The sequence below is a fragment of the Oreochromis niloticus genome, linkage group LG19 (genome assembly GCF_001858045.2).
Source record: "Oreochromis niloticus isolate F11D_XX linkage group LG19, O_niloticus_UMD_NMBU, whole genome shotgun sequence".
Taxonomy (NCBI): Eukaryota; Metazoa; Chordata; class Actinopteri; order Cichliformes; family Cichlidae; genus Oreochromis; species Oreochromis niloticus.
The window spans coordinates 27,647,996-27,669,294 of NC_031983.2; the positions used below are offsets into that span (position 1 = coordinate 27,647,996).

At 44.8% G+C, this 21,299-nt stretch overlaps 1 protein-coding gene across 7 annotated transcripts in view; it reads right to left on the reverse strand.

Annotated features, from left to right (window-relative positions):
* Positions 1-21,299, reverse strand: part of ralgapa2 (Ral GTPase activating protein catalytic subunit alpha 2) — a 95,703-nt gene that overhangs the window by 11,352 nt on the left and 63,052 nt on the right. For all 7 annotated transcript variants that reach the window (XM_025900996.1, XM_025900992.1, XM_025900994.1 and 4 more), the window contains 5 exons: positions 20,885-20,956; positions 19,998-20,121; positions 19,744-19,899; positions 16,938-17,096; positions 14,906-15,033 (listed from right to left, as the gene is read on the reverse strand). In XM_025900996.1, the coding sequence (XP_025756781.1) occupies positions 14,906-15,033; positions 16,938-17,096; positions 19,744-19,899; positions 19,998-20,121; positions 20,885-20,956 (639 nt within the window). The remainder of the gene's footprint in view (positions 1-14,905; positions 15,034-16,937; positions 17,097-19,743; positions 19,900-19,997; positions 20,122-20,884; positions 20,957-21,299) is intronic.

Sequence of the window (21,299 nt, forward strand, 5' to 3'; positions counted from 1 at the left end):
CCGTTATGAAAGCCTTCCTGATGAACTGTATCACAGAAGGCTAAACCCCATATCCTGTGCCATAAAAAAAATCTCATAAAGCGAGGGATGAAATATAAAAAGGAAAATGCAGACAGGTCTACATTTCCACAGATGGAACGCAACTCAAGTCACCCGTGACATAACTGTCATTTACAGCTGAACAGGGAGGTCAAGAAAGACGAGCACGGGTGGGAGGAGAGTTTGCAGAACCACTTTGGGAATTTCCAAGGAACCCCTACGTTCCAAGCGGCTGCATTCTTATTAGGGAGAAGAAAGGAAAACCAATGTAATGTTTATGGAGCGTGGCAAACACTGGGATAGTAACGAGAAAAAAAATCTCACAGGTTGGAGTTAATGTAAAACAACTTTAGTTAGGAGATGATATCTGGAGACATGGATGTGGTCGTTTTGGAGTTATGAGGGTGGGGTGGAAGTGGAAGCTATAGAGAGAAAAGCCTATTAACTCCAACACTTTACACATTTGAGAAATGCTCCTTTTTCATCCTGTCCCCTGGCTGCCCTCCGCTTCTCTGTCATTACAGGTGACAAAGACCTGAACTTGTAGCTAGCATGCAGCGAATCAGCGCAGGTGTGAAGCCAGAAACCTGCTACTCATACCTGTGTGAACATATGTGCATGCATATATGGAGCAACATACGTGTGCATGCATATGCATCTGTGGGTGTGTGCACATATGTATACATATGCATGTATGCTGTCCAGATGGTGGGGGTAGCTCTGGGGGAATGGTAGGGGTCAAGCATCTTTGTGGATCAAAGCCAAGGTCAGGGCAGCTGCAGCGCCCCATGTTCAAGGTGAATGGAGGCCTCAGATGGCTCTTCATTAGCAGGCTGCTCCATCCCCGCTGGACCCCATCGGCCAACCGTCACCAGCCCTCATCATCATCTCTCCCCTTTTCTCTCTCCGTCCACAGGGACCGGTCCTGAACACGCCTGTCCACTGGGATCCATTTTATACTGTGCGTAACCCCACCCAGCACATTCAGCCACATACGCACGCTCACACAGTGGTGTTTGTGCATAAGCAGGCACAATGCTCACGGTAGCACCCACCACCCATGCACTCTGTTCCCCAGAAGAGCCTGAGCTCTCAGCTGACCTCTGAACCTGTGCGTCTCTAGAGAGCAGCATCCTGACCATCCCTGCCCAAGTCTTTGTGTTCCTATGGCAAAAGTGGTCACACCACACCACTGGCCTCCAACACACACTAAGCATCTTTCAAATACACAGAACCTTTGAACACACACACAAGCACACGGCCTTCAAGGATCATTATGCATCATGGCTTCAGAAAGTAGTCTTTTAGTAAAAAGGTATCACTGAGGGAAAATAAACAAGCAAATGTTCTGGATTCTAAATGCGTCTTTCACCCAGCGTCACTAACAGTAATCAGGCAGTAAGGGTCAGAAGACCACAGAACCTGTTTGACCACTGGAGGCTGCTAATGTTAGGTCTGCAATTCTGAGAGCATTACAGTACAAGACAAAAAACAACCTCTGCTTTTGCCTGAAGACCAGATAAAAGTAGACACATCGGCGCTAGATGACATAAAGGACAGGAGCAGCTTATGGATTTGAAAATGTGAGGCCAATGCTTATGTCTTAAATCTGGATTCCTCTTAAAGGCCAGCAGGGTTGCAAAAAGAATGACAGCGATTCTGAACATTTTGGTCCTGAATACAGTTAAACAGACAATATTGGCACTTTGTCAGTGAGCTATAACTTCAGTTTCTCCTCCTCGTCCGGTTTCCAAACAAAAAACAAGAAACTGCCAAAATGCTCAGCTTAAGGTTTCAAACAGCACTACATACACTGAAGTATGTCATCATGGCTATGTCAATCTTTTATATACAGTCTAAACAATCATTAGCTGTAATAACCATGTATGGGGATTTCAGCTACAGTGACTACAAGGCTGGTTCCGACCTGGTGTCACTGAATACTCCTGCTGAAAGCTTATTTTATTTCTATTAAGCCATAAACATCTTTGTGAAAAGGAAACAACATTTTCTGATTTCTCCCATGTGATCCTGCTCTTAATTTGTGTCACGACATTAAATATCCCTCATTTTGTAGGACAGGATTTGTTACGACGCTTCATTATATTTTGTAGAGTTCAGACACAACAGTACTGAACTCTACAGTATACATTTAGCTTGTGTTTCCTACCCATCCCTTTTTTAACGGCTTTGCATTCGTGGAGCTACTAGAGGTTCTTCTCTGTGACCAGATGACAGTCGGTTGTTTTATTCTTTTCTTTTTTTGTCTTCTATTTCCTACTTGAACATTTTATTGTTCTGTTCTCTTTCAAACTGAGCTGATTGAGACAGGCACACACAGCTAATCTGCTGATAAGGCAGGGTAGGGGGTCGAGGCCCAGATTAGGCAAAGAAGCATTATAAGGGTCTTAAGACACCCCATACTGACATTTCACTGCTTAAGCTCCATTTCTATCCACTTCTAAGTGACAGAAGTCGGATGATATGAGCAGGGCGGGCGACTTCCTCCTCTACTTTTGTCAAAGGTGCCTTAATCGGGTTTCAAACAGTGCACCTCCTGAAGCTTGAATTGTCGTCATCTAATAAGGAAGTTTTTGTAACAGAAACAGAGAGACAAAAAAGACGGGTGCTTCAAGCAATAGTGGATAAACTTAAATTATTCCAGACACAGAACTTTGAGATTTAGTCTCTCTGTGCTAATGAGAAACAACAACTCTCCAACCACGACATGATCCTGACATATGACACTTCACTGATTTTATGAATCCTGGGTTTCACCTAAAAAAAAAACAAACAACAAAAAAAACAAAAAAACACAATAGGGGAAATAATCGAATACCTATCCAAAAATATTTTTGCCATGCGTGCGGACAAACCTACTGCTAAAGTCTCCACGGCAGCAGCCAAGGTTAATCCTGTTTGTAGAAGCACTGGTGGCAAAAAGGGGCTCTTGTAGTGAAGAGGGACAGTTTAGAGATGAGGTGAAGGGTGCCTCTAGGTGCTTGACCCCCCTCCTCTCTTAGCCCCACATCTGCCCATTAACCTGGGCCAATCAGCTTGACCTTGGTGAGGAGAGGAGCTGAGGAGTAGCTCACAGTGCCATTGACTCCCAGCAGTCACATAATTGGGCTGTTAAGAGGAAAAGGATGTTTTTTTGGGGGGGGGGGGCTGGGTTGCCAGTGCAAACAGTATAAAAAAAAGCAGATGTGGCCATCATGCTTTTCATTCAAAGACACAGTAAACCACCTCCTCGTATCAAATGCACACTTGTGGCAATATCACTGCATAGCACATGGATAGAGTCCAATCCTGTGGATTAATTAGAAGGTTTAGTCCCTGCTTTGGTGGCGAGCTGAGAGGAAATGATGACTGCTATCAAAAGCGGACAAAAAGACTCACTTTGATACAAGCTGTCGACACCAAATGAAGTAATGAATACAGGCCGGAGCAACACGAACAGGTTCAAATCATGAAGGAATTACAGTGCCATCTCCAGGAGGCATTGATATAGACAAACTGATTACTGCATATGGACGGCCTGTCACTTGATACAGAAGAGGACACAAGAGGCAGATGTGCAGGGCACAGGGCAAACTACTGGTTGAGCATCAAAAACAAGGGCTATGACTATGGAGAAAGAAGAAGGTGGCAAGGGGGGAAAAGGGAGGAGGAAAGATGGTAAAGAGGAAGGAAAGAAAGAGAGATAAAGGCGAGCAGGTGTTGATTGGAGAGAGGCCCGGCGTTGAGTGCCAGTGGTACCTGTTGTCACAGCGAGGGCTGAGGTGTGAAGCTCGTCTCAGCAGAGGCCCTCAGAGGTGTGAGGTGATTATGGGAAAACGGGGAGGAAGACAGAGACATTTAGATGGAAAGACACGGGGAGGAAAGGGGACAGAGAGAGAGTGAATGTGCCACTAAAGCTGGCTGCAGGAATAATGGCAGAGTGGGAAGGAACAACAGATTGAGATGGATAAAGTGAAAGTGTGTATGGTATAGCGCATATGTGTGTCCAACTCCCGCTTTATATAGCAGCTACTCAAACCCTGGTGTCTCATTAAACAGCTGTAGCTGCAGAAAACGTCTGAATGTGTCACAGATGCGTTATGATGAATGGTGCTGTTTGTGGGTCCACTTTCTGGGTGAGTGTGGACTTGCACAACATAAGAAGCTCAAGAGGAATAGCTGGTTTCAGAGAGTTTTAACAAGTAGCCCAATTAGTGGGTCCAAGAAATTGGAACTCGGAGGCCCCAGAGGAGTCAGGTCAAACAGTAAGCCAAGGTTAATGACACCTCCTGAGGGGCACGTTTCCCACAGCGAGAGCTTTCTAAGCTCCAACCTCCACACCTCTCTACCGTCCATCTGGCATTCGGACAGCAGGGTGGGGAGTTATGGCTGTGACATCACTCCTAACCTGTGACATCATCACTGCCCGTCAGTGATTTCACAGGGGTTCGCCAAAGCTGCAGACAAAATCAGATGTCTGCTCGCTGGCATGACTGGGTTATTTACAAGCTGACTGGAGGAAGCAGTCACCCATTTTCTCAAGTCTCCAGCAACCCACCGTTCCTCTGGGGGCCACTAAAAATCGATTTCCGCTGCAAAACAAATCATAAGAGCAGCACCTACACTAAGGTCAATGTTGACCCCTAAACTATGTTCGAACTGACTGATTGCCAGGGTTTCACAGAATATAAATGGCAGCGCAACAAGTCATCCTCACACACCAGAGACGCAGGTTAGCTCCAAGATACCTGATGACATCATAATTTGTTGGCACATGGTTTGTTTAACGTGACTGCCATCAAAGCCTGCTAGGCTTGTGTATTCAGATGAGCAGAGTCTGTAACCAATCTCCTTTTCAAAGGACTCTGGCCTGCATTGATGAGTCCTAACACAGCAGCCTTAGATGTGAAGCACAAAGGATCGACATGATTAATCAAACACAGACCCATTATAGCCACACAGTCACACAGGCCTCCACTGTGTATTAACAGAAAGTCATAATAAGATGAGCTACAAAAGGCTGATAGGGATGAAGATTAACAGATACAGCTCTGTGAGTGGCTGGGTGAGAGTTTTCTTGGAAGGTCTCCTTTGTTAGCGACGATGGCCAGAGTGTCACGAATGTCTGCACCCTCTGGAAATGTTATTAGGTCAGGACAAAGGTGGGCATCCTGTGAGCTATCTGAGGTGAATATCTGTCATATTTTCCCCTCAGTTCCTGAAATTGTTCAGAGTCGAGAGAGGAAGCAAAAAGCATCTATCTGATCTCAATTTGAACTTTTAATAAAAAGTCAAAGATTAAACAGGGAAGGGCATGCTGAAATCCATATGAGGGCTTTAGGCTCTTCTTTCTTCCAACTTTTATGATGAAATTTGTAGCACGATGATTATCACACTCACACGGTTTCTGCCCACCTGTACACACACCTCAAAGCACAGCAGTAATCAAAGTACCCTGATGTTCTATAATCTATTTGACACATCTGCAAAGCCAACCTGACACTTAAATTGTCAGAGAAATGTGCCAACGCCGGGTCATGCCAAATGACTCTGATTTTCACCCTGCGATCACACAGCTCAGACAAGCACTGATGAAATATTAAAACAAAATGAACAGAGGCTTCTGCAATTTTAATGATGCTTGCGGTATGTTCGTCAGAAGAAGCGTGATGCATTAATGCCAAGCATCCCTTTCTGCCTCCCGGCCGAGGCATCCTACACATAAAATCTCTTGCTCCTCCATTGCCCCCTCTGTGAAAGGTTCATTGGACCAATTAGGCTGCCTGGCCTTATGCAAAATGCCTGGCATTTAGGGGGAATGCTAATGATTAGCGCTAGGTTACATATGATCACATCTGCGGTAAAAGCACTGGCAGAACAGGTTCATTACTATGACTAGGGACATAATTTAATCAATGCCACCGCTGCTAGAATGAGTTATGAAATCTGGACTGTCGGGCCAATTATTAAAGAAAGAAAATACTAAATGGTCAAGTACATGATGCACATACTTTTTGATGCATGATAACTAAAGTCTGTCAAGTTTGTGCCATTTAATCTCATGGACATGAAACATTTTTCTATCCCATCACAATCTCAAAAGCAACTTTTGAATCTGTAATGTGCAAGGACAGAACCTGGAATGGGGGATAGCCTCAGTAGTGCCTCAACTGCAATGGATGAAGAGGACAGTGAAGGAAGAATTATAGATGTATGCACACAGAAAGAAAGTCGCGCACAAAACCTTAGGAAAAAAGAAAATAGACTTCTATGATGGCAACAGCTTTTTCCTAATCCTCGCCCCTGGGCTATATTGTGCAGTCAAGCAGGCTATTACATGGCAACAATTAGGGGGGCTGGAGCCCAACACCTGGTCGTCTCCTATTCTGGTCCTTCAGTGGCAGCTGACTGTACAGTCTCACAGCCAGGTGGCTCTCCTTCAATGACATTAGCTAGTCACTCCAGGGTTAATCAGGAGCCTGCCATCATCCAGTGGGCATGCACAGAGCTCCATTCACAGTGCAAGCTTTTATAGGGAAAAGGGACGATGGAGACAATGTTGGTATAAAAACTTGTTCAACTGAAGATCTCTGGCAGAGACCGCACATAATCAAAACGAACTCGGGGGTGGCGTTCTTGCCCCTTGGATTCACGGCGCAAGTTCAGAGCTGCGTCTTGATTGGCTGAAGTGGAGTTTGCAGTACGTCCACTGTGCATCCTGCAGATTATAATGGACCTTTTCATGGGTGGACAAAAACAGATGGAGGAGCGGGAAGTGCTATACATCCACACAGACGGGTGATGATGTGGGGGGAGGGAAACTGGATTTTGTCAGAGTCGGCAGATACAAAAACAAGTGGGTGTAGCTACAGCAGTCCGGGCTATATCTGCCGGCACAAAGCCCCCCATTCCAAAGCCCCCTGGCTTGGAGATCTGAGGGTAAATAACACTCATTAGAATATGAAAAGCTATAGATTTGTACCCAAATCAGCTAGAGTCTCATCAATAGTAATTAGAAGATATACATAACTAATGAAGATGTGTACGCTACATTAAACAAAAAGGTACCAAGCGCTGCTGTGTATTTAAACACAGAATTAGGTAAGTGGATGTTTGAACACAAAACAAGAGCAAACAGGAAAATGATGAAAAAAAGCAATGCTAACCATGGACAGTAGGAATGGTGCTTTAAAGTTGCATGGCATTTTTAAAGGAGATCCCACTACCCAAAAGGTGTTCCGCGTGCTTTTACAACCAACAAAACCTTCTTTCTGTTCGACATCAAACTCTATTACAGCCTGTTGCAGTGGAGAGGCAAAGGAAGATTTGGCCAATATTTCTCACCGCTTCCCTTTCAGCCACAGCCACCACTTGACAATGAAATACAGACTATCAGTATTAACACATCAAAGGCTGCTGCTCTAAGAAGAGGCAGACAATGCACAGCGATGCACACTTAAATGTTTTGTTTTTGTTATTGCTTTGTTTCCCTTGCCTGTCTGTCAATGCAGAAAATTCCATTTAGTGCAAAAATGCAAATGCTGCAAGGCACAAGGACATCCTCTGAAAGAGAATAATGGCCACAGGCCAGCGGAAGAGCACACACTGCCTTTGAACCATTTAAAGAGGCATTAATGTGCAACTTATAAATAATCAAGCAATTCCTTCTTAAAACAGCCAATTAAGTCTGCAACATTAAAAGCAATGCAGCCTTATGGAAAAAAGAGCAATTCTGGTGTCTGAACAAAATAAGAGAACTGAAAAATTAATGGCCATTTAGGGACAAAGACCGCCAATAATGTCACAAGGTATCTTCACAAGAGTCTCCAAAACCCCTGTGCCAGATGAGAGAACGAGAGATTCCAGTGGAGAATGATGAGTGACATTTTGCTGACATTTCCCAGCAGCGTTCGATGCGTGGCCGTCTCAAGACGGTGTCAGAAATATCTATGGCTATGCTGAATGTGACACAGGCGTTAAGGGATGCAGGTTCTTTCAGGGGACGGCCTCAGCTCTGGGGCCGGTGATGAGGAGCCTGGACCCAGGGAGATTGAATGGTAATCACTGGAGCACAGATAATAGATGATTGAAGGCTCTTTCTACGCCGCTGTTGGATTTCAATATCAGAGGGGTGCTAGAATTGGGATTCTTATCAGGGGCGGTGTGTCAAACAAAGGAGAGCTGAGCGTGAAAGATGGGGTCCAACTCAGGCACACGACCATGCCGATTAGCACAAGGATAAAAAAGGCCGCACAAACAAAAGAGGGCAGCTTTAGCTGGACAAAAGGCTGTTCGCTGCCTTGTAGCAAGAGACATGGAAGGAAGAAGGGACATAAATGAAAAGAGAGACTACTTGGTGGTAAAAGAGGACAGGACAAGAGTTTTGCTGAGATGGCTGGAAGATGAATAGTGACAGAGCCAACTGTTAAAGAGTGTTCCAGATTCCCGGCTTCTGAAGACGAATAATGGACCAGCAGGGATGAAATGCAACGCTCCCCGCCGCAACCCATTCATACACACCCAAACAAACACACACGCACACAGACTGACACGGTGGCACGAGGCTTCACATCTCTGCCAAGTCCATCACAAAAAACAAAACAAAAAAACAACAAAATTATTCCCATTTATCCCCAGATTCCAAGCACTAAAGCTTGCCAGGAAAGCTCATTAACCCTCCTTCAAGAACCCTGAAACAAAAGAGGGGGGGGGGGGGAGCAAAACAAAACTAATCAATGAGAACGCACCCATTGAGAGTGGGTGGGTGGGTTGAGTGGGGGGGAGCGGGGGGTAAGAACAGTCATCCATTTGGATAACCTGAGAGGACTAACAGCTTTTGCTTTAGTGTTGCACTGCCTGGCTGTGGGGTGGAAAAAGAAAGTTCATTAATTAAACAGGGCTAGGGGTAACAGATGGAATGGCTAGCTGGATGCTAATCACATAAAGCAGACACAGGTTTTTACACCCGAGCTAGCAGCGCCACACATCAATCACAATGAACATGTCTCAGTGCAGCCCGTAATAGGTCCAATCATGACACCGGGGTCACGGCATCCTGACTACGCATCCTGCAAGTTATTAGTGAGACGGTGATTGCATCAATGTTTCTATGCGTGATATTTTGTGAGAATATTTGCACTTCTTTTTGGCTGGGGGGAGGCTTACAGTCATTCCCTTACATATTAGTAGCCTATTTGAGATGAGGACTTTGCATATGCTTGATCATGTAGGACTAAACTATAATAAGAGGGCTGAGAACCATGCTATCCTCTTTGATGGTTCAATCTGTGGGAATTTGTGCCATTAAGCACATTAGGAGAACCGGGAGGCTTTTCTATAGAAGCACACAGCAGTCGAAAGATATTTAAAAAGGCAAAGAAACAGACTTCAAATCATTTTCCAGCTATCTAATAGTCAAATAATTTCAAATACACAGTTTTTCTTGCACCATCTGACCTTCAGAATGTGGTACTTTTTATATATCACACAAGGAAAAATCCCTTGTACTGGAATTCAAATATATTGACCAGAAAATAATACTAATTTAGTCCAAAGAGCTGCCAAAAAGTGCACAGAATCCTTCACACAACTGTAATGGCCTTTTTGGCATTCCTAACCCATTCCACAACGCCGAGTTGGAGAAGAGACAGGGAAGGTGATCCCACACAAAACCGGCTCTCACTTTGCCGCTAACAGACAGATGTCAGACACGAACGCATAACAGATGGAGGGGGGAGCAGGGCATGAGGGTGGGGGTTCAAGTTTAAAAATACAGAGCATGACATGCTTTGGGTTACACTAGGCAGTTTTCCACAACTGATAACAGAAAACACCACGGCTTTTTATCTTATAAACACTGTGCAAAAAACTAAATAAACGAAAGCAACTGAAAATATCCAAATAAGAAATAGACTTATATACAGTAATTAAATGTCAATAAAAATGTGGAAAAATATCAGCGACACCAGCAAGATGTCACAAAGGCTGCAGGGAGACACAAAGATGAACACATGCAGGACACCAAGCATGATGATTTTAAAGCCCCTAAAGCACAACAGTGCAAAGCTAGCTGTATATACAAACACAAACTGATATACACCAACAGGCACAGCAGTTCTGACACCAGCAGTGTGTGTACGCTCTGACAGGCGGGGCTCTGGGGCCCTGCTGTTGGCCGTCTGGTTCCATGCCTGCTCTACCTGTGTTTAAAAGGGGGCGGCCCCCATGAAGCTCAGGCCCCAGGGTGTAGGCTGTGCTAGGCCCCCAGGGCTTTCAGGGTGTGGGTGCCGCACAGTGTACGCCTTTTGTTACAGGCTGGGTGGCAAGAGGAGGAGGAACTAATGTGTGTTGGGGGTGCAGGAAAAAAAATGAGTAATGCTATGAGTCATTCTACATTAGCAGCAGGGAGAGGGAGACAGGGAGGGGGAGTAGATGAGAGGGGGTGAAGGGAGAGAATACTTTTGCATGTTGTATGAAGCTAGACGCCATATGCCATCCGAGCTGGGCTGCCTCCTGAGTCAGGGCTCTCTGTTTGACAGGCCTGTGCTTGCCCCCTCCAAACCCCCAAAGCTACTCCCCTTCTTCCCCAACCAACACCCTCCTCCTCTAGGCCTTCTCGGCTCCAGCAATGGGCTTGGCAATTGCTTTGGTCGTGCATGGACTGTGCTCTGTTCATTTGTGTGTGTGTGTGTGTGTTTATTAGGAGGGGGGTACTCAGTGATCTGAACACATCGGACATTGTCGTGAGTCCCGGCAGGAACAGCTGGTCAGCTGGAGAGAGGAGTGGGAGGGAGCAGGGATAAGAAGGGGGAAGAGATGGGAGGCAGTGCGCTACACTGATAATGGGATTAGGTTAAAACATTCAGTTGGGGAGAGCCCCCTCCTCTCTTTGCAGCCCCCTGAAATAATGTGTAAACTCTCAACCACCCTATCAAAGCCAATGCCAGCCTCCGCCCAAACTTAGCCCTGCCAACTCCAAGCAGGGACACTTTAAGTCCGAACTAGCCCCTCGCCCCTCACCCAACTCCAGCTACCTTCTCATCCAACAGTGGCCAACCACCTCCGACTACACGGTTTGCATCCAGTAAAAACAATATGCTGACAATCACTTATCATAAATCATGCAACAAGTCAAGCTGTCCAACTCCCGCTACAAAAGTTACTGCAGATTACAAATTACTTTCAGTTGGTCAGCCCCGCTTCCAGTGAACAGGAAGTTGGCTATACTCACATCAGCTCAGACCATTACATGAATCCAGCTTATAATGACTAGCTTGGCGTCTCACTGTGCCCAGTCAAGCACTGTGCTCCATAGTGATATAGACTGCTGAGTATTATCCATGAGTCTGCCAACAGTTATGGCACAACAGCTGGCAAATTAGACCTATCAACGATGCTAAATAATTCATGGGAGACAACACTAACATGGCAGATCCTATTCATGACACCCTATCATGCATACAGGCGCACTTTCATCTCTGCTAGGTGAAGAATCTTACAGTATACAAAAGAACATGCTGGCGTGAGACAAAGACGTGATGAGACCGGGACAATAACTTGCTCAGAAGGGGTGTGAGAATGTGTCACGGTCAATGCGGCAACTGTACTAATTATGACGGCGTCTGGGGATGCAGAAACGGCATACAAAAGGAGTACATGCAGAATATCATATCCATTATGTTTCCAGCATACATCCGTTGCAAAGATGTACATCTTGTTTCGAGCTGGGGGACTGCAGATATGCTCACATGAGCCTGTGAGGGAACATGACAGAGTTAAGCAGCTTTTTGGGTTCCACTGAAAGGATCAAGCCTTCCTCTCCTCTTTCTGCTGCTGCACACACACACACACACACACACACGCTACCTAAAAGCCTGGCTCGCATGACTGGCGATGGGCAGAAACAGATTATGGTTATTGATCGCTGCCTGGAGATGGATCTGTGTGTGTGTTTACTTGTGTGTCAGAGCAAAGGATGGGGACTAAGGGCAGTGTGCAAAAGCTATTGATTCTGTCCAGTAGGAAGGCTATGCCTCTGAATCAAGGTCAGTTTTGCATTGTCTCACCTATTAGTAACTTGCCATCACCCCACACACACACACACACACACACACACACACTTTACCTTTAACAATACCCCCATCACAAAGGGTGATGGATGGCACATCAAACTCAAGTGCTTGTTGAAGAGTGAAATGAATCCCACCTTCTGGATGACGACATTATTCTATACTGACAGTATGAAGGACCTTTCTCATACAGTAAATGGCAGCAGACAGCGAGACAGTGCAGTGGCAGGTTTGGTCCATGTGTCACTAACAAACTAACAGCCGTTTTTGGTTTTAAGCTTCTTACATTTGCAAGCGAGGGCCCGATTAACATCCATGTTTCAGAGAAATCTGTAAAAACAAATGTGGTTACATTTAATTCAAAGTTGTTTTTGATTGAACATTTTGTGGTCTCAAGTATTCAAAATGCAGCCGCGAATGGCCAGCAATACACTTAGAACACAAAGCCAGACCAGCTGCATTTCCTATCAGCCATATAAATAATAAATGATACATTATGAGTTGTCTGTGAGAGGCTTGTGATATGATGCCTATGAGGCCAAGGTTGTGTCCTGGCAGAAGAAAATGACACAAATCGCAAATGACACCGATGGCTGTACGTGACACGAGAAGGCATATGCAACTGCACAGATTTGACAAAATCATGTGGGCAGAAAAAGGACGAGAGAGCGAAGCCATATGAGAAAGACAGAAAGCTGCCAAGAGGTAGTATCCTTTTGAAAAACACTCCTGTAGCCCATCTGTGTGTATTTTCAGAAAATGTTGCTGGTGGTCATTTTTCAATATCAAATCCTATTAGCTCGAGAGATTCTGTGAGCGTTGCAGCAGACTGCTGGAGTCCTCTAGATCCCTGTGACGGAGTGAGAGAGGGGGCTGCAGAGCCATACTGGCCTTTTATCTGGACACACAGGGGTTATATAGCTTCTCTTTGAAGAAATATTCAACTAATTACCTTGGAGAGTGGCCTCACAGGCAGAGAGCAGGCTGTGAATTGTAAAGGCATTGTGAAGGGGTAAACTAAGGATGAGGATTTTCATCAAAAAAAAGAGTTTCAGGTCATTGTTCCAACCTGTGAAAGATAAAGGGCTGCAATATCCTGAGAAGATGGCAGAACTGAAACGACCGGAGAGGGAAAAATGCAAAAGCCTGGAGTGGTGTAACAGTAAAAGCAATGTTGAAATCAAAGCATCTGAAAGAGTAACTCCACCTGGCTACCAACGCGCCATTTCTTTTACGATCAGAACCACTGCTGGACGTTGCGCCAGTGCGCTCTGATGTTCTCTTAAAATATCAAATCTCAAGTTATCACTTTTCATACAGCACCAAACATTCATTAGCTTATAGTTTTGCCACTGTGCTCACGAGCTCTCTGGCTAGGCAGACATGGAGATACTCATTTTGGCCGTGCGCTCCGCCTGGCACTTTCATTCATCTCCTCTGGTGGAGTGTGCGAGGCCTGGCAGCCCATCAGTGCCAGAACTCCAGAGGCAGCGCTTATCTCGTCTCATAGATCATGCCTTTGTGCTGAACTGATTCTCTGCTAAGGAATGCCAGGTGAGGCTTCAGTGTCCCAGTACGGGCCTCCTACTGCCGCAGCACCGCCTCCCCCCTTAAAAAAAAAAACAAAACAAAAAACCCCTCGGCTTCCCCACTCCCTCAGGCTTCCAGAGCCAGGCAGGCCTGTGGACGGCCCCCTCTGGCACTGAGAATCACACTGGGCTAATTCACTTGGCGTCGGGTAACAGACATCTGTCACTCAGGATACCCCCGGGGACTCTCAGACAAGGCCCGATATTGGGTTGGGGGGGCCAAGCTATGTGATGCACTGTGAAATGCATGCAGACACAGACATACTTGCACACACCCTACACTGTGAGCAGTGCAGCACGATGACAGGCCAAAAGCCCTTTGTAAGTAATAGTCATCCACACAGAGTCTGAAAACAAGTTTTGAAATTATGCATACATCTTCAATCCAAAGTCTTCCATCCAAATTAAACCTCCTTGGGAGAGGTTTCTATAGCAACTGCCAGAGGGGCAGTGTGGTTCTGGTGAGGTGGTGGCGCACACGCTGTCCGAGTAGGAGCGGGACGTTAAGGGAGATCAGGTTTCCCCTCCAGGGCCATCCCAACTCTGCCCCCCCCCCATCTCACCCTCCCACCCCTCCCTCGACTCTGTGCTGCTGGTATTCACATGCTAATTCATCTCCACTGGTAATTACACTCTCTTTAAACCAACTGACAACTACAGCTGGAGTCAGGCTCTTAACGGCACACAGTTGGGTGGATGGGTGTAGGGATGAGAGCAGTGTGTGAGAGTGTGAGTGTATGCACTTGTATACATTTGTTGATGGGGCTTTTATTTTGGTTCTTCTCATCCGCCATAAAACGGTAGTGATAGATGATGACACATTATCTGTTCTCTTACCCAAAACAGCCCCGCAGCCTCCCGTGTTGCTCCAGGCTGTGAAACAGCCTCGGCCTAATAGTTGTATGTAAATCAGGTAGCTCATAAAGATCAGTGTCTGCACTCAGCTGTGTACTTTGGCTAACATGGAAAGCACACCACATGTCCCAGTGAATTCACTCAAATGTGGTGGCTTGTCATGGTGGAAATTTAATCTCGGTGATGTTTTATTTACATCTAATTGAAATATTTCAAAATCGTTGCTAATAAACTTAGCAGTCTGAGCTCTCTGAGTAACCACTGCCTCATCTTTTAAAAGTGTCGCACTCGTCTGAGGAGCTGTACCTGTATGAGAGAGGAAATAAAGCAGAAGCCTTGAGAAAAAAAGGATACAAGCTCTGGTAGAGAGTCAGCCGGGACTTGACAGCTCTGCTGGCATTGATACAGGTAGCCCGTACTAAACTTGGCAGCAGTGTCCCAGTGACGATAGCGCCATTAAACAGAGGGCCAAAGAAGGGAACCTGAGGAAGTCAAGAAAGACACAAAGAAATTAGACAAGTCGATAATAAAACTCAAATTTTAGTACTTAAGAGACATGTTTTTTGTTTAAAAAACAAAACAAAAAAACCCTCCACCATCTGTTTAGGGGAAGGGTTCAAGTTGAAATTGGATTTTGCCTAACTCTGCATGACAACCACACATATCTTATGCGAATCAATGTTAGGTAAATGAAATTAAAATGACAATCAATACTATACAATGCCCTCATATTGAGCTATTTAATACAAAGGGGCAGAATGAATTTCAAGAATAGCGTGTGTGTGTACGCGTCTGTTCATGCATATTGGAAGGGGGCCCTTAATCACTGACGCTCAATAGTCACTGACCTGGAAGTTGACGTGAACGTCAAAGTCTTTCCAAAAGGCCCTGCTGTCCTCAACTTGGCACTCAACCAGTCAAATTAAACAATAAAATATTGTATAACATCAGCGATACAGACCAATGAGCTAAACTGTGTGATTGAAACCTGAAGTTATACTATAAATACTCCAGTATCAGACATATGAGTAGATGGTTTTACATGTTTTTTTGATTTAGAGGAAATTTCCGATAAAACTTTTTATTCTTTTTACGATTGGGCTCGGCACTGCAGCGGTAGCTCTTCTTCTGACCTTCACCCACTGATAAAGGCTTCCCGTGGCAGAAACTCATTTTTAAAATTATGATCTTTAACGACTGTAGTTTTTCAACTTCATTCCAATTCCTCTTTGTACAGCTCCCCGACAAAAAAACTGAAATGAAAGCTTCCTGCACAAAGGGTTAGTGTTTTCAGAGGTTATCCGGAATAGGCCATCCATGAACACGAGTGGGCCTGGAGTAGCACTGAGAAAAATGTATGGAGGGAAGTCGACTAGTGTGTGACTCATAAATGATAAAAGCAGTTTTGTGGGTTTTCTTAACAGCAATTCAGTTCCAGGAAAATGATTTAAATTTCTTTTTGATAACTAATGTGCTCTCAGCAGTGAATAAAGTTTTGCATCTAGTGAACTGCTGCGTTGAATTTTGACATTCGACGAAGTCAAAACGTGGAGCTTTCTATGACGAGGATGGCCTCGCTAGCTTTCTGTTTACATGGACAAAACCAGCGCTCCATTAGTGCAATGACTATGATGCAAACAGAGATGGCAATAAATTGGCACTATGATCGTTCACACTGGAAGACAATGAATGAAACAAATTCAGTCTGAATGAATTTTCCATCCTTCTATTGTTATAAAAACAATGGAAGAATAAGAACATAATGTGTTTCTTCAGGTTAGGCTTAGACTACAACATAATTTACATCATCAATTTCCTGATTATCTCTCTCAAGATAACTTACTGGAAAGAAAACTAGTGCTTTAAGAATTTTGCACTATGCATTTTAATAATGTGTGGATACATCTGAACATCTGAACCCAGTCATCTTGGACAAAGTAATTTCACGGTCCTCGAGGAGGCCACACATCGAGTGCAGCACTATGGAGTAACCAAGATGAAAGCAAGCCAACAAAGGCCAGTAACCATCTCTGAAAGCACATACCCACAGTGTGGGTAATAATGCACCGCTGGAGGAGAGACCTGAGAGCCTTCAGACAGAAACCACAACAAGGGAAAGAAGGTATGAAATTCAGAGCAAAGTCTGAACAGAACAGAAGGACGAGGGTCTGCATTATCTAATGAACACAGGAAATTAATGCAGTGCCATGCTGTATGCGGACTTGTTACAGCAGGGAAAGTACAGGTAGAATTAACAATGGCTCACTTTGTTTAGGTGCCCTTAAGACATGACAGTAAACCTCCACTAAATGATCATTACACCTAAAGAGTCAAAACATCTGCAGTGGTCTATATCCTAAATATTCCACTCGGCACAGCCAGTCACCTGTGGTTTCTTCATGATCTGGATGAAATACATGTGTTTCTTCATTGGGTAGATGACTATCAGCACATCTCCAAAGTCAGTTGGGATGATGCCGCGCCGGTAGTCCCTGGTGTGCTCGGACCACACTATGTGCACCTCATCGTTTCCCAGGTGACGCAGCTGCCAAACAAACAAAATTAGTCTAATCAACAGCTTAGTGAGCGAATGTAATTTTCACTGCTTTGGGGATGATGACAGGAACACAAATTTGGATGGATTAGGGCTTCTAACTGGGTTTTATCCGCTCTGCACTTAAAACCCACACTGCCTCCAGGAGACCGAGGAGCGGACTGAGGTTCAAAAGATTTTTTAGAAGAGGATGACTGACAATATTATTTTCTAGTGCATCTTGGGAGCAACCGTTTCTTCTGGAGCAGGTGATCGCAAACTTTGTTTGAAAACAATGGTCTAAATCGTAGCCTGGCTCTGGTTTAGTCTCCTTTTATAGCTTTTTCATTACAAATTCAAATTGCAAACATAAAATGGACAAAATTGAGCATTTTAAAACCAAATAATTCAAATCCAATTAACCTACCCCATCAGAGGTTAAATTGCTTCCCATTTCCACTCTGTTCACAACCACAAATGAAACTGGGCAGGACAAGAAGATTTGCTTAAATGACAGGAAATTGACTGATGCTAGTTTAAAAAAAAAGAAGAAAAAAGGTAAACAGCTTTCCCCTTTTCAAAGTAAAATAGATGGGAGTAGCAACATTACATTCTCTGACAAGTGTAGATCATTTATTAGCTGGTGGTCCAGTGATGTCGAATCAAGCAGTCCTTCCATTTTCCAGAGTATCATGGACACTGAAAAGTGAGTCTCTACTCAGAAGAAAACATCTGCCAATGTACTGTTGGCCTAATGAGCCATTAAGAAACATGCCCTCGCCACCAAAAATGCAATTAGCACATTCTATTATAAGCCCTTAATTATGGTAATACGCTAATCTTAAACAAATCCACGGCATGCTGATTACTGGAGCTCGCCAGTTCAGTCTGTCTGTCCAAGGATCAGCAGGTACCAGCCAGGTCAGTCACTGGGACAATTTCAGAGAAAATGTTGAATATGCATTTGCTGCAGACAATCAGCAGTGGGATGTTAATTTGGGTTAAGATATTAGCATTTGGATTAGCTGAATGACAAGTTTAATGAGGATGCTTATGCTCTAGTCAATCATCTTCTGCGTCAACCCATTTATCCCCTTGTTAATCACATCCAAATGTTTGAGACTTCTTTAATAAAATGTGATTCAAGTCAAAGGCTCTTGTCCAATTAGCCCACTTTGACCTTCCACCCAAGTGGGGTTCACATACATGGAAACTGCCACCCAAAGGATCCAGAAGACAAGAGCATCCTAATGAAAACAACCTGCAGCAACCTAGTTAAGATGTAGCGCCTGAGGGTAACTGGGACGGCTAAGGCACCCGTCCATCTCCCTCGCTTTCACACACACATCCACATCGTCCACATGGCCTGACCCCAACCCTGCAGGTCATTTCTATAAATGCATTACTGAAGCCAGCTGCTGCTGCTACAGCCTGCAGTGCCTTAAAACCCACAATTGGATTGAGGAATTCATGGTTTTCCCTCTTTTCTTTTAGGTTTGGCTTTCCCCCCCTTCCATCAGCTTCAAACAGGCAATCTACTCAGCGAGAGCTACCCCATCCGTCTCTCCCCTACAGTATGCCTCTATGGTTACAGCAAGTAAAGTGGGTGACTGCTGGACTAAAAGTGTTATTTTTAAATTGACAGAGAAACATTGTACTTAGACACAGACAAAGCTTGTTTCTCATTCCAATTTTTTCATACCACTTTCTCTTCTCTTTACCTTCCCATCGTTTTCTGAAACATCGGAGCAAGCGGCCCAGCCTGCAAATTTCTCTCGGACCTGTAGCTGGTGTGGAGATCTGTGCGAGGTGAGCACGAGCAATTACAGAAGTTCCTGGTGAAACTGAATGAGAGCAGAGTGGCAGCACACGCCGCTTTGGGCACAGCCACCCCTCCAGCGCCACACTCTGGACAAACCAAGACAAAATCTTTCCTCAGACTAATTTCTGTGGCCACTAAACACAGTTCCAGGATGGGTTTGGAATGAGTAGGCGATTATTTGTGAAATGGAGAGGGGGATGTCTGTTGAGGGCTGGAGTGTGGTTGGATATGAGGAGAGCCTGATGAATTTCCCTCCTCAGCAGGGTACTGTATGAGAAGATTGGCAGCACGGGCAGGGGCCTTGCGGCTCATTTCTTTCTGTTAACTGCTACTGCTGCACTACAGCTCAGAATCCCACTGCAGAACCAAATCGATCGCTCCTGTGGCGGCAGCAGGAATTGGATAAAAGGATCCTGCCGGCATCCGGCCGGCGCCTGCCCTAGCAGGGAGAGCTAATGGCTGAATCCAGGCCCTGGTCACAGCACACAGGGAGGGGGGCAGGGGCTAGCAGAATCATAGTCATTACCACAGCAGCACATGCCCTCTCTTCACTCACGCGCCTGCGATTCTCTACTCCTCAGGCCTTCCTGGCCAGGGTCACTAATCAATGCCCACACTCTGGAGTCACACCTCCTGATCACAGCTTAACACAGAGCTGAAGGCTGCAACAACATACTGCTCTGGGCAGGCATGGCTGTGTAGCCATTTCACTGCAGTACATTCTTCTTTTTCTAACGCACTTAGAACTTAAGGTGTGCAAGTAATTCAATACAGACAATCCAGATGTGCGAATAGTCAATACAAGCTTAAAAAACAAAGCTGATGGGGATTTTTTACCTTTTTGGTGAGGCAGTCATCAGAATCAGATGGCATACGCGTTGAGACGTGGAAAATGACTTCCACAGTGGAGGTAGCATAATAAGGAGCTGTTAGACCTGTGCTGCCATTCCTCTGGAGTCCGCCCATAAAGCCACAGTGCGTGGCTAGGTCCACCTGAAACATACAAGCACAAGTTACTCTTTTCTGATTGCGGCTGTACAACTTTGTGCAAATATGAATGCAAAGATTTGATTTAAAGCTGTGGTTTGCACCTCCCATCCCAGTCCAGATACAAAGTCTTCATAGTCCTGGCTTCCTGCACTGTTAGATAAAATGGAGCACTTGTCTTCTTGGCCTTCTCCAATGTAGAACACAGCAATCTTGTGCGTCTCTCGGCTACAGAAAAACAACAAAAATAAAAAGCAGCCAGCATTAAAAGAACAACAGCTACACAAACCAGTTTAACAGTTGTAACAGAACTTGAAAAGCCTTTAACTACTTGAGCTACTCTGGATGAAATGCTTGGACTACATCTTGCTAATCAAGGTAAATTGTGTAACTGAATTGCTGAATAAAAATCTCAAGCACAGAGGGGAAAAAAATGTTTATCTCCAAAAACCCGTCTGCTATCTCTCCATCAGCTTTAAAATCATGTTTAAAAAAAAAAAGAAGAAGAAGAATGGCAGCAAAGCCCCCCCATCCTACTTTCCCTGTTGCCATGGCAGTACATTGTGCTGGAGTACATTTAGGAGACTTTGCATGATTGCGCACAGGTTGTTATTGTCCAACCAAGTCTACCGTCTGGGAGAAAACGGTCCACTCCTGAGGGCATTCTTTAATAACCTCCTGTCATTAGCAATGTGTAGAGCACTTATTGATTGGACTACGAGAGTCCAGTAAGAACGATAAGAACAGGACGGCGAGAGTGATGGAGGGAGACTTCCAGGGCTGTGCTCAGCAGGAGTTGGCACAGATTAGGAAATTCATGGAGGAGGAAGGGAGCACATACTGCCGTCTTGGAAAACCGGAGCGCTCGCAGGACATGCTAAGAGTTAATTTTACTCATTCAGAAACATGTTTATGAGCGATCAGGAAAACACAATACATTACAGGCAACAAATCATCACAAGATGATACAAAACTCCCAGGTGAACTTTACCACTGCCTGGAGTCCAAGTTCTTCAGTTCCCGTAAGAGTTTAGAGTTTTTCTTCAGCAAATGGAAGCTTTTCCTGTTGAACAACAACAAGTCTTGATTAGATTAGACATGATGATTTTAATCTAAAACTAAAATCGCCATCAGCGGCTTAAATCATCACAAAGAAAATAAGTGTTAAACCAAAGTTTTGTTTTGCAGATCTGATGACCAAGGACCAAAAAAAAAAAAAATAGGCACAGGTGCAAGCCACAATCTCCTCTTGTTGTGTGCACGTTACACCGTCACCATTAAGAGGTGTAAGCTTTTAATTTACGGGGCAGAACAGCAAAGATGAGGCTCTGCAAGCTAGACCTTAGTGAAAACAGCTGGGCACTCTTATCCTGTGGAGAGGAGATTAAGACACTGCGGACTCCAAT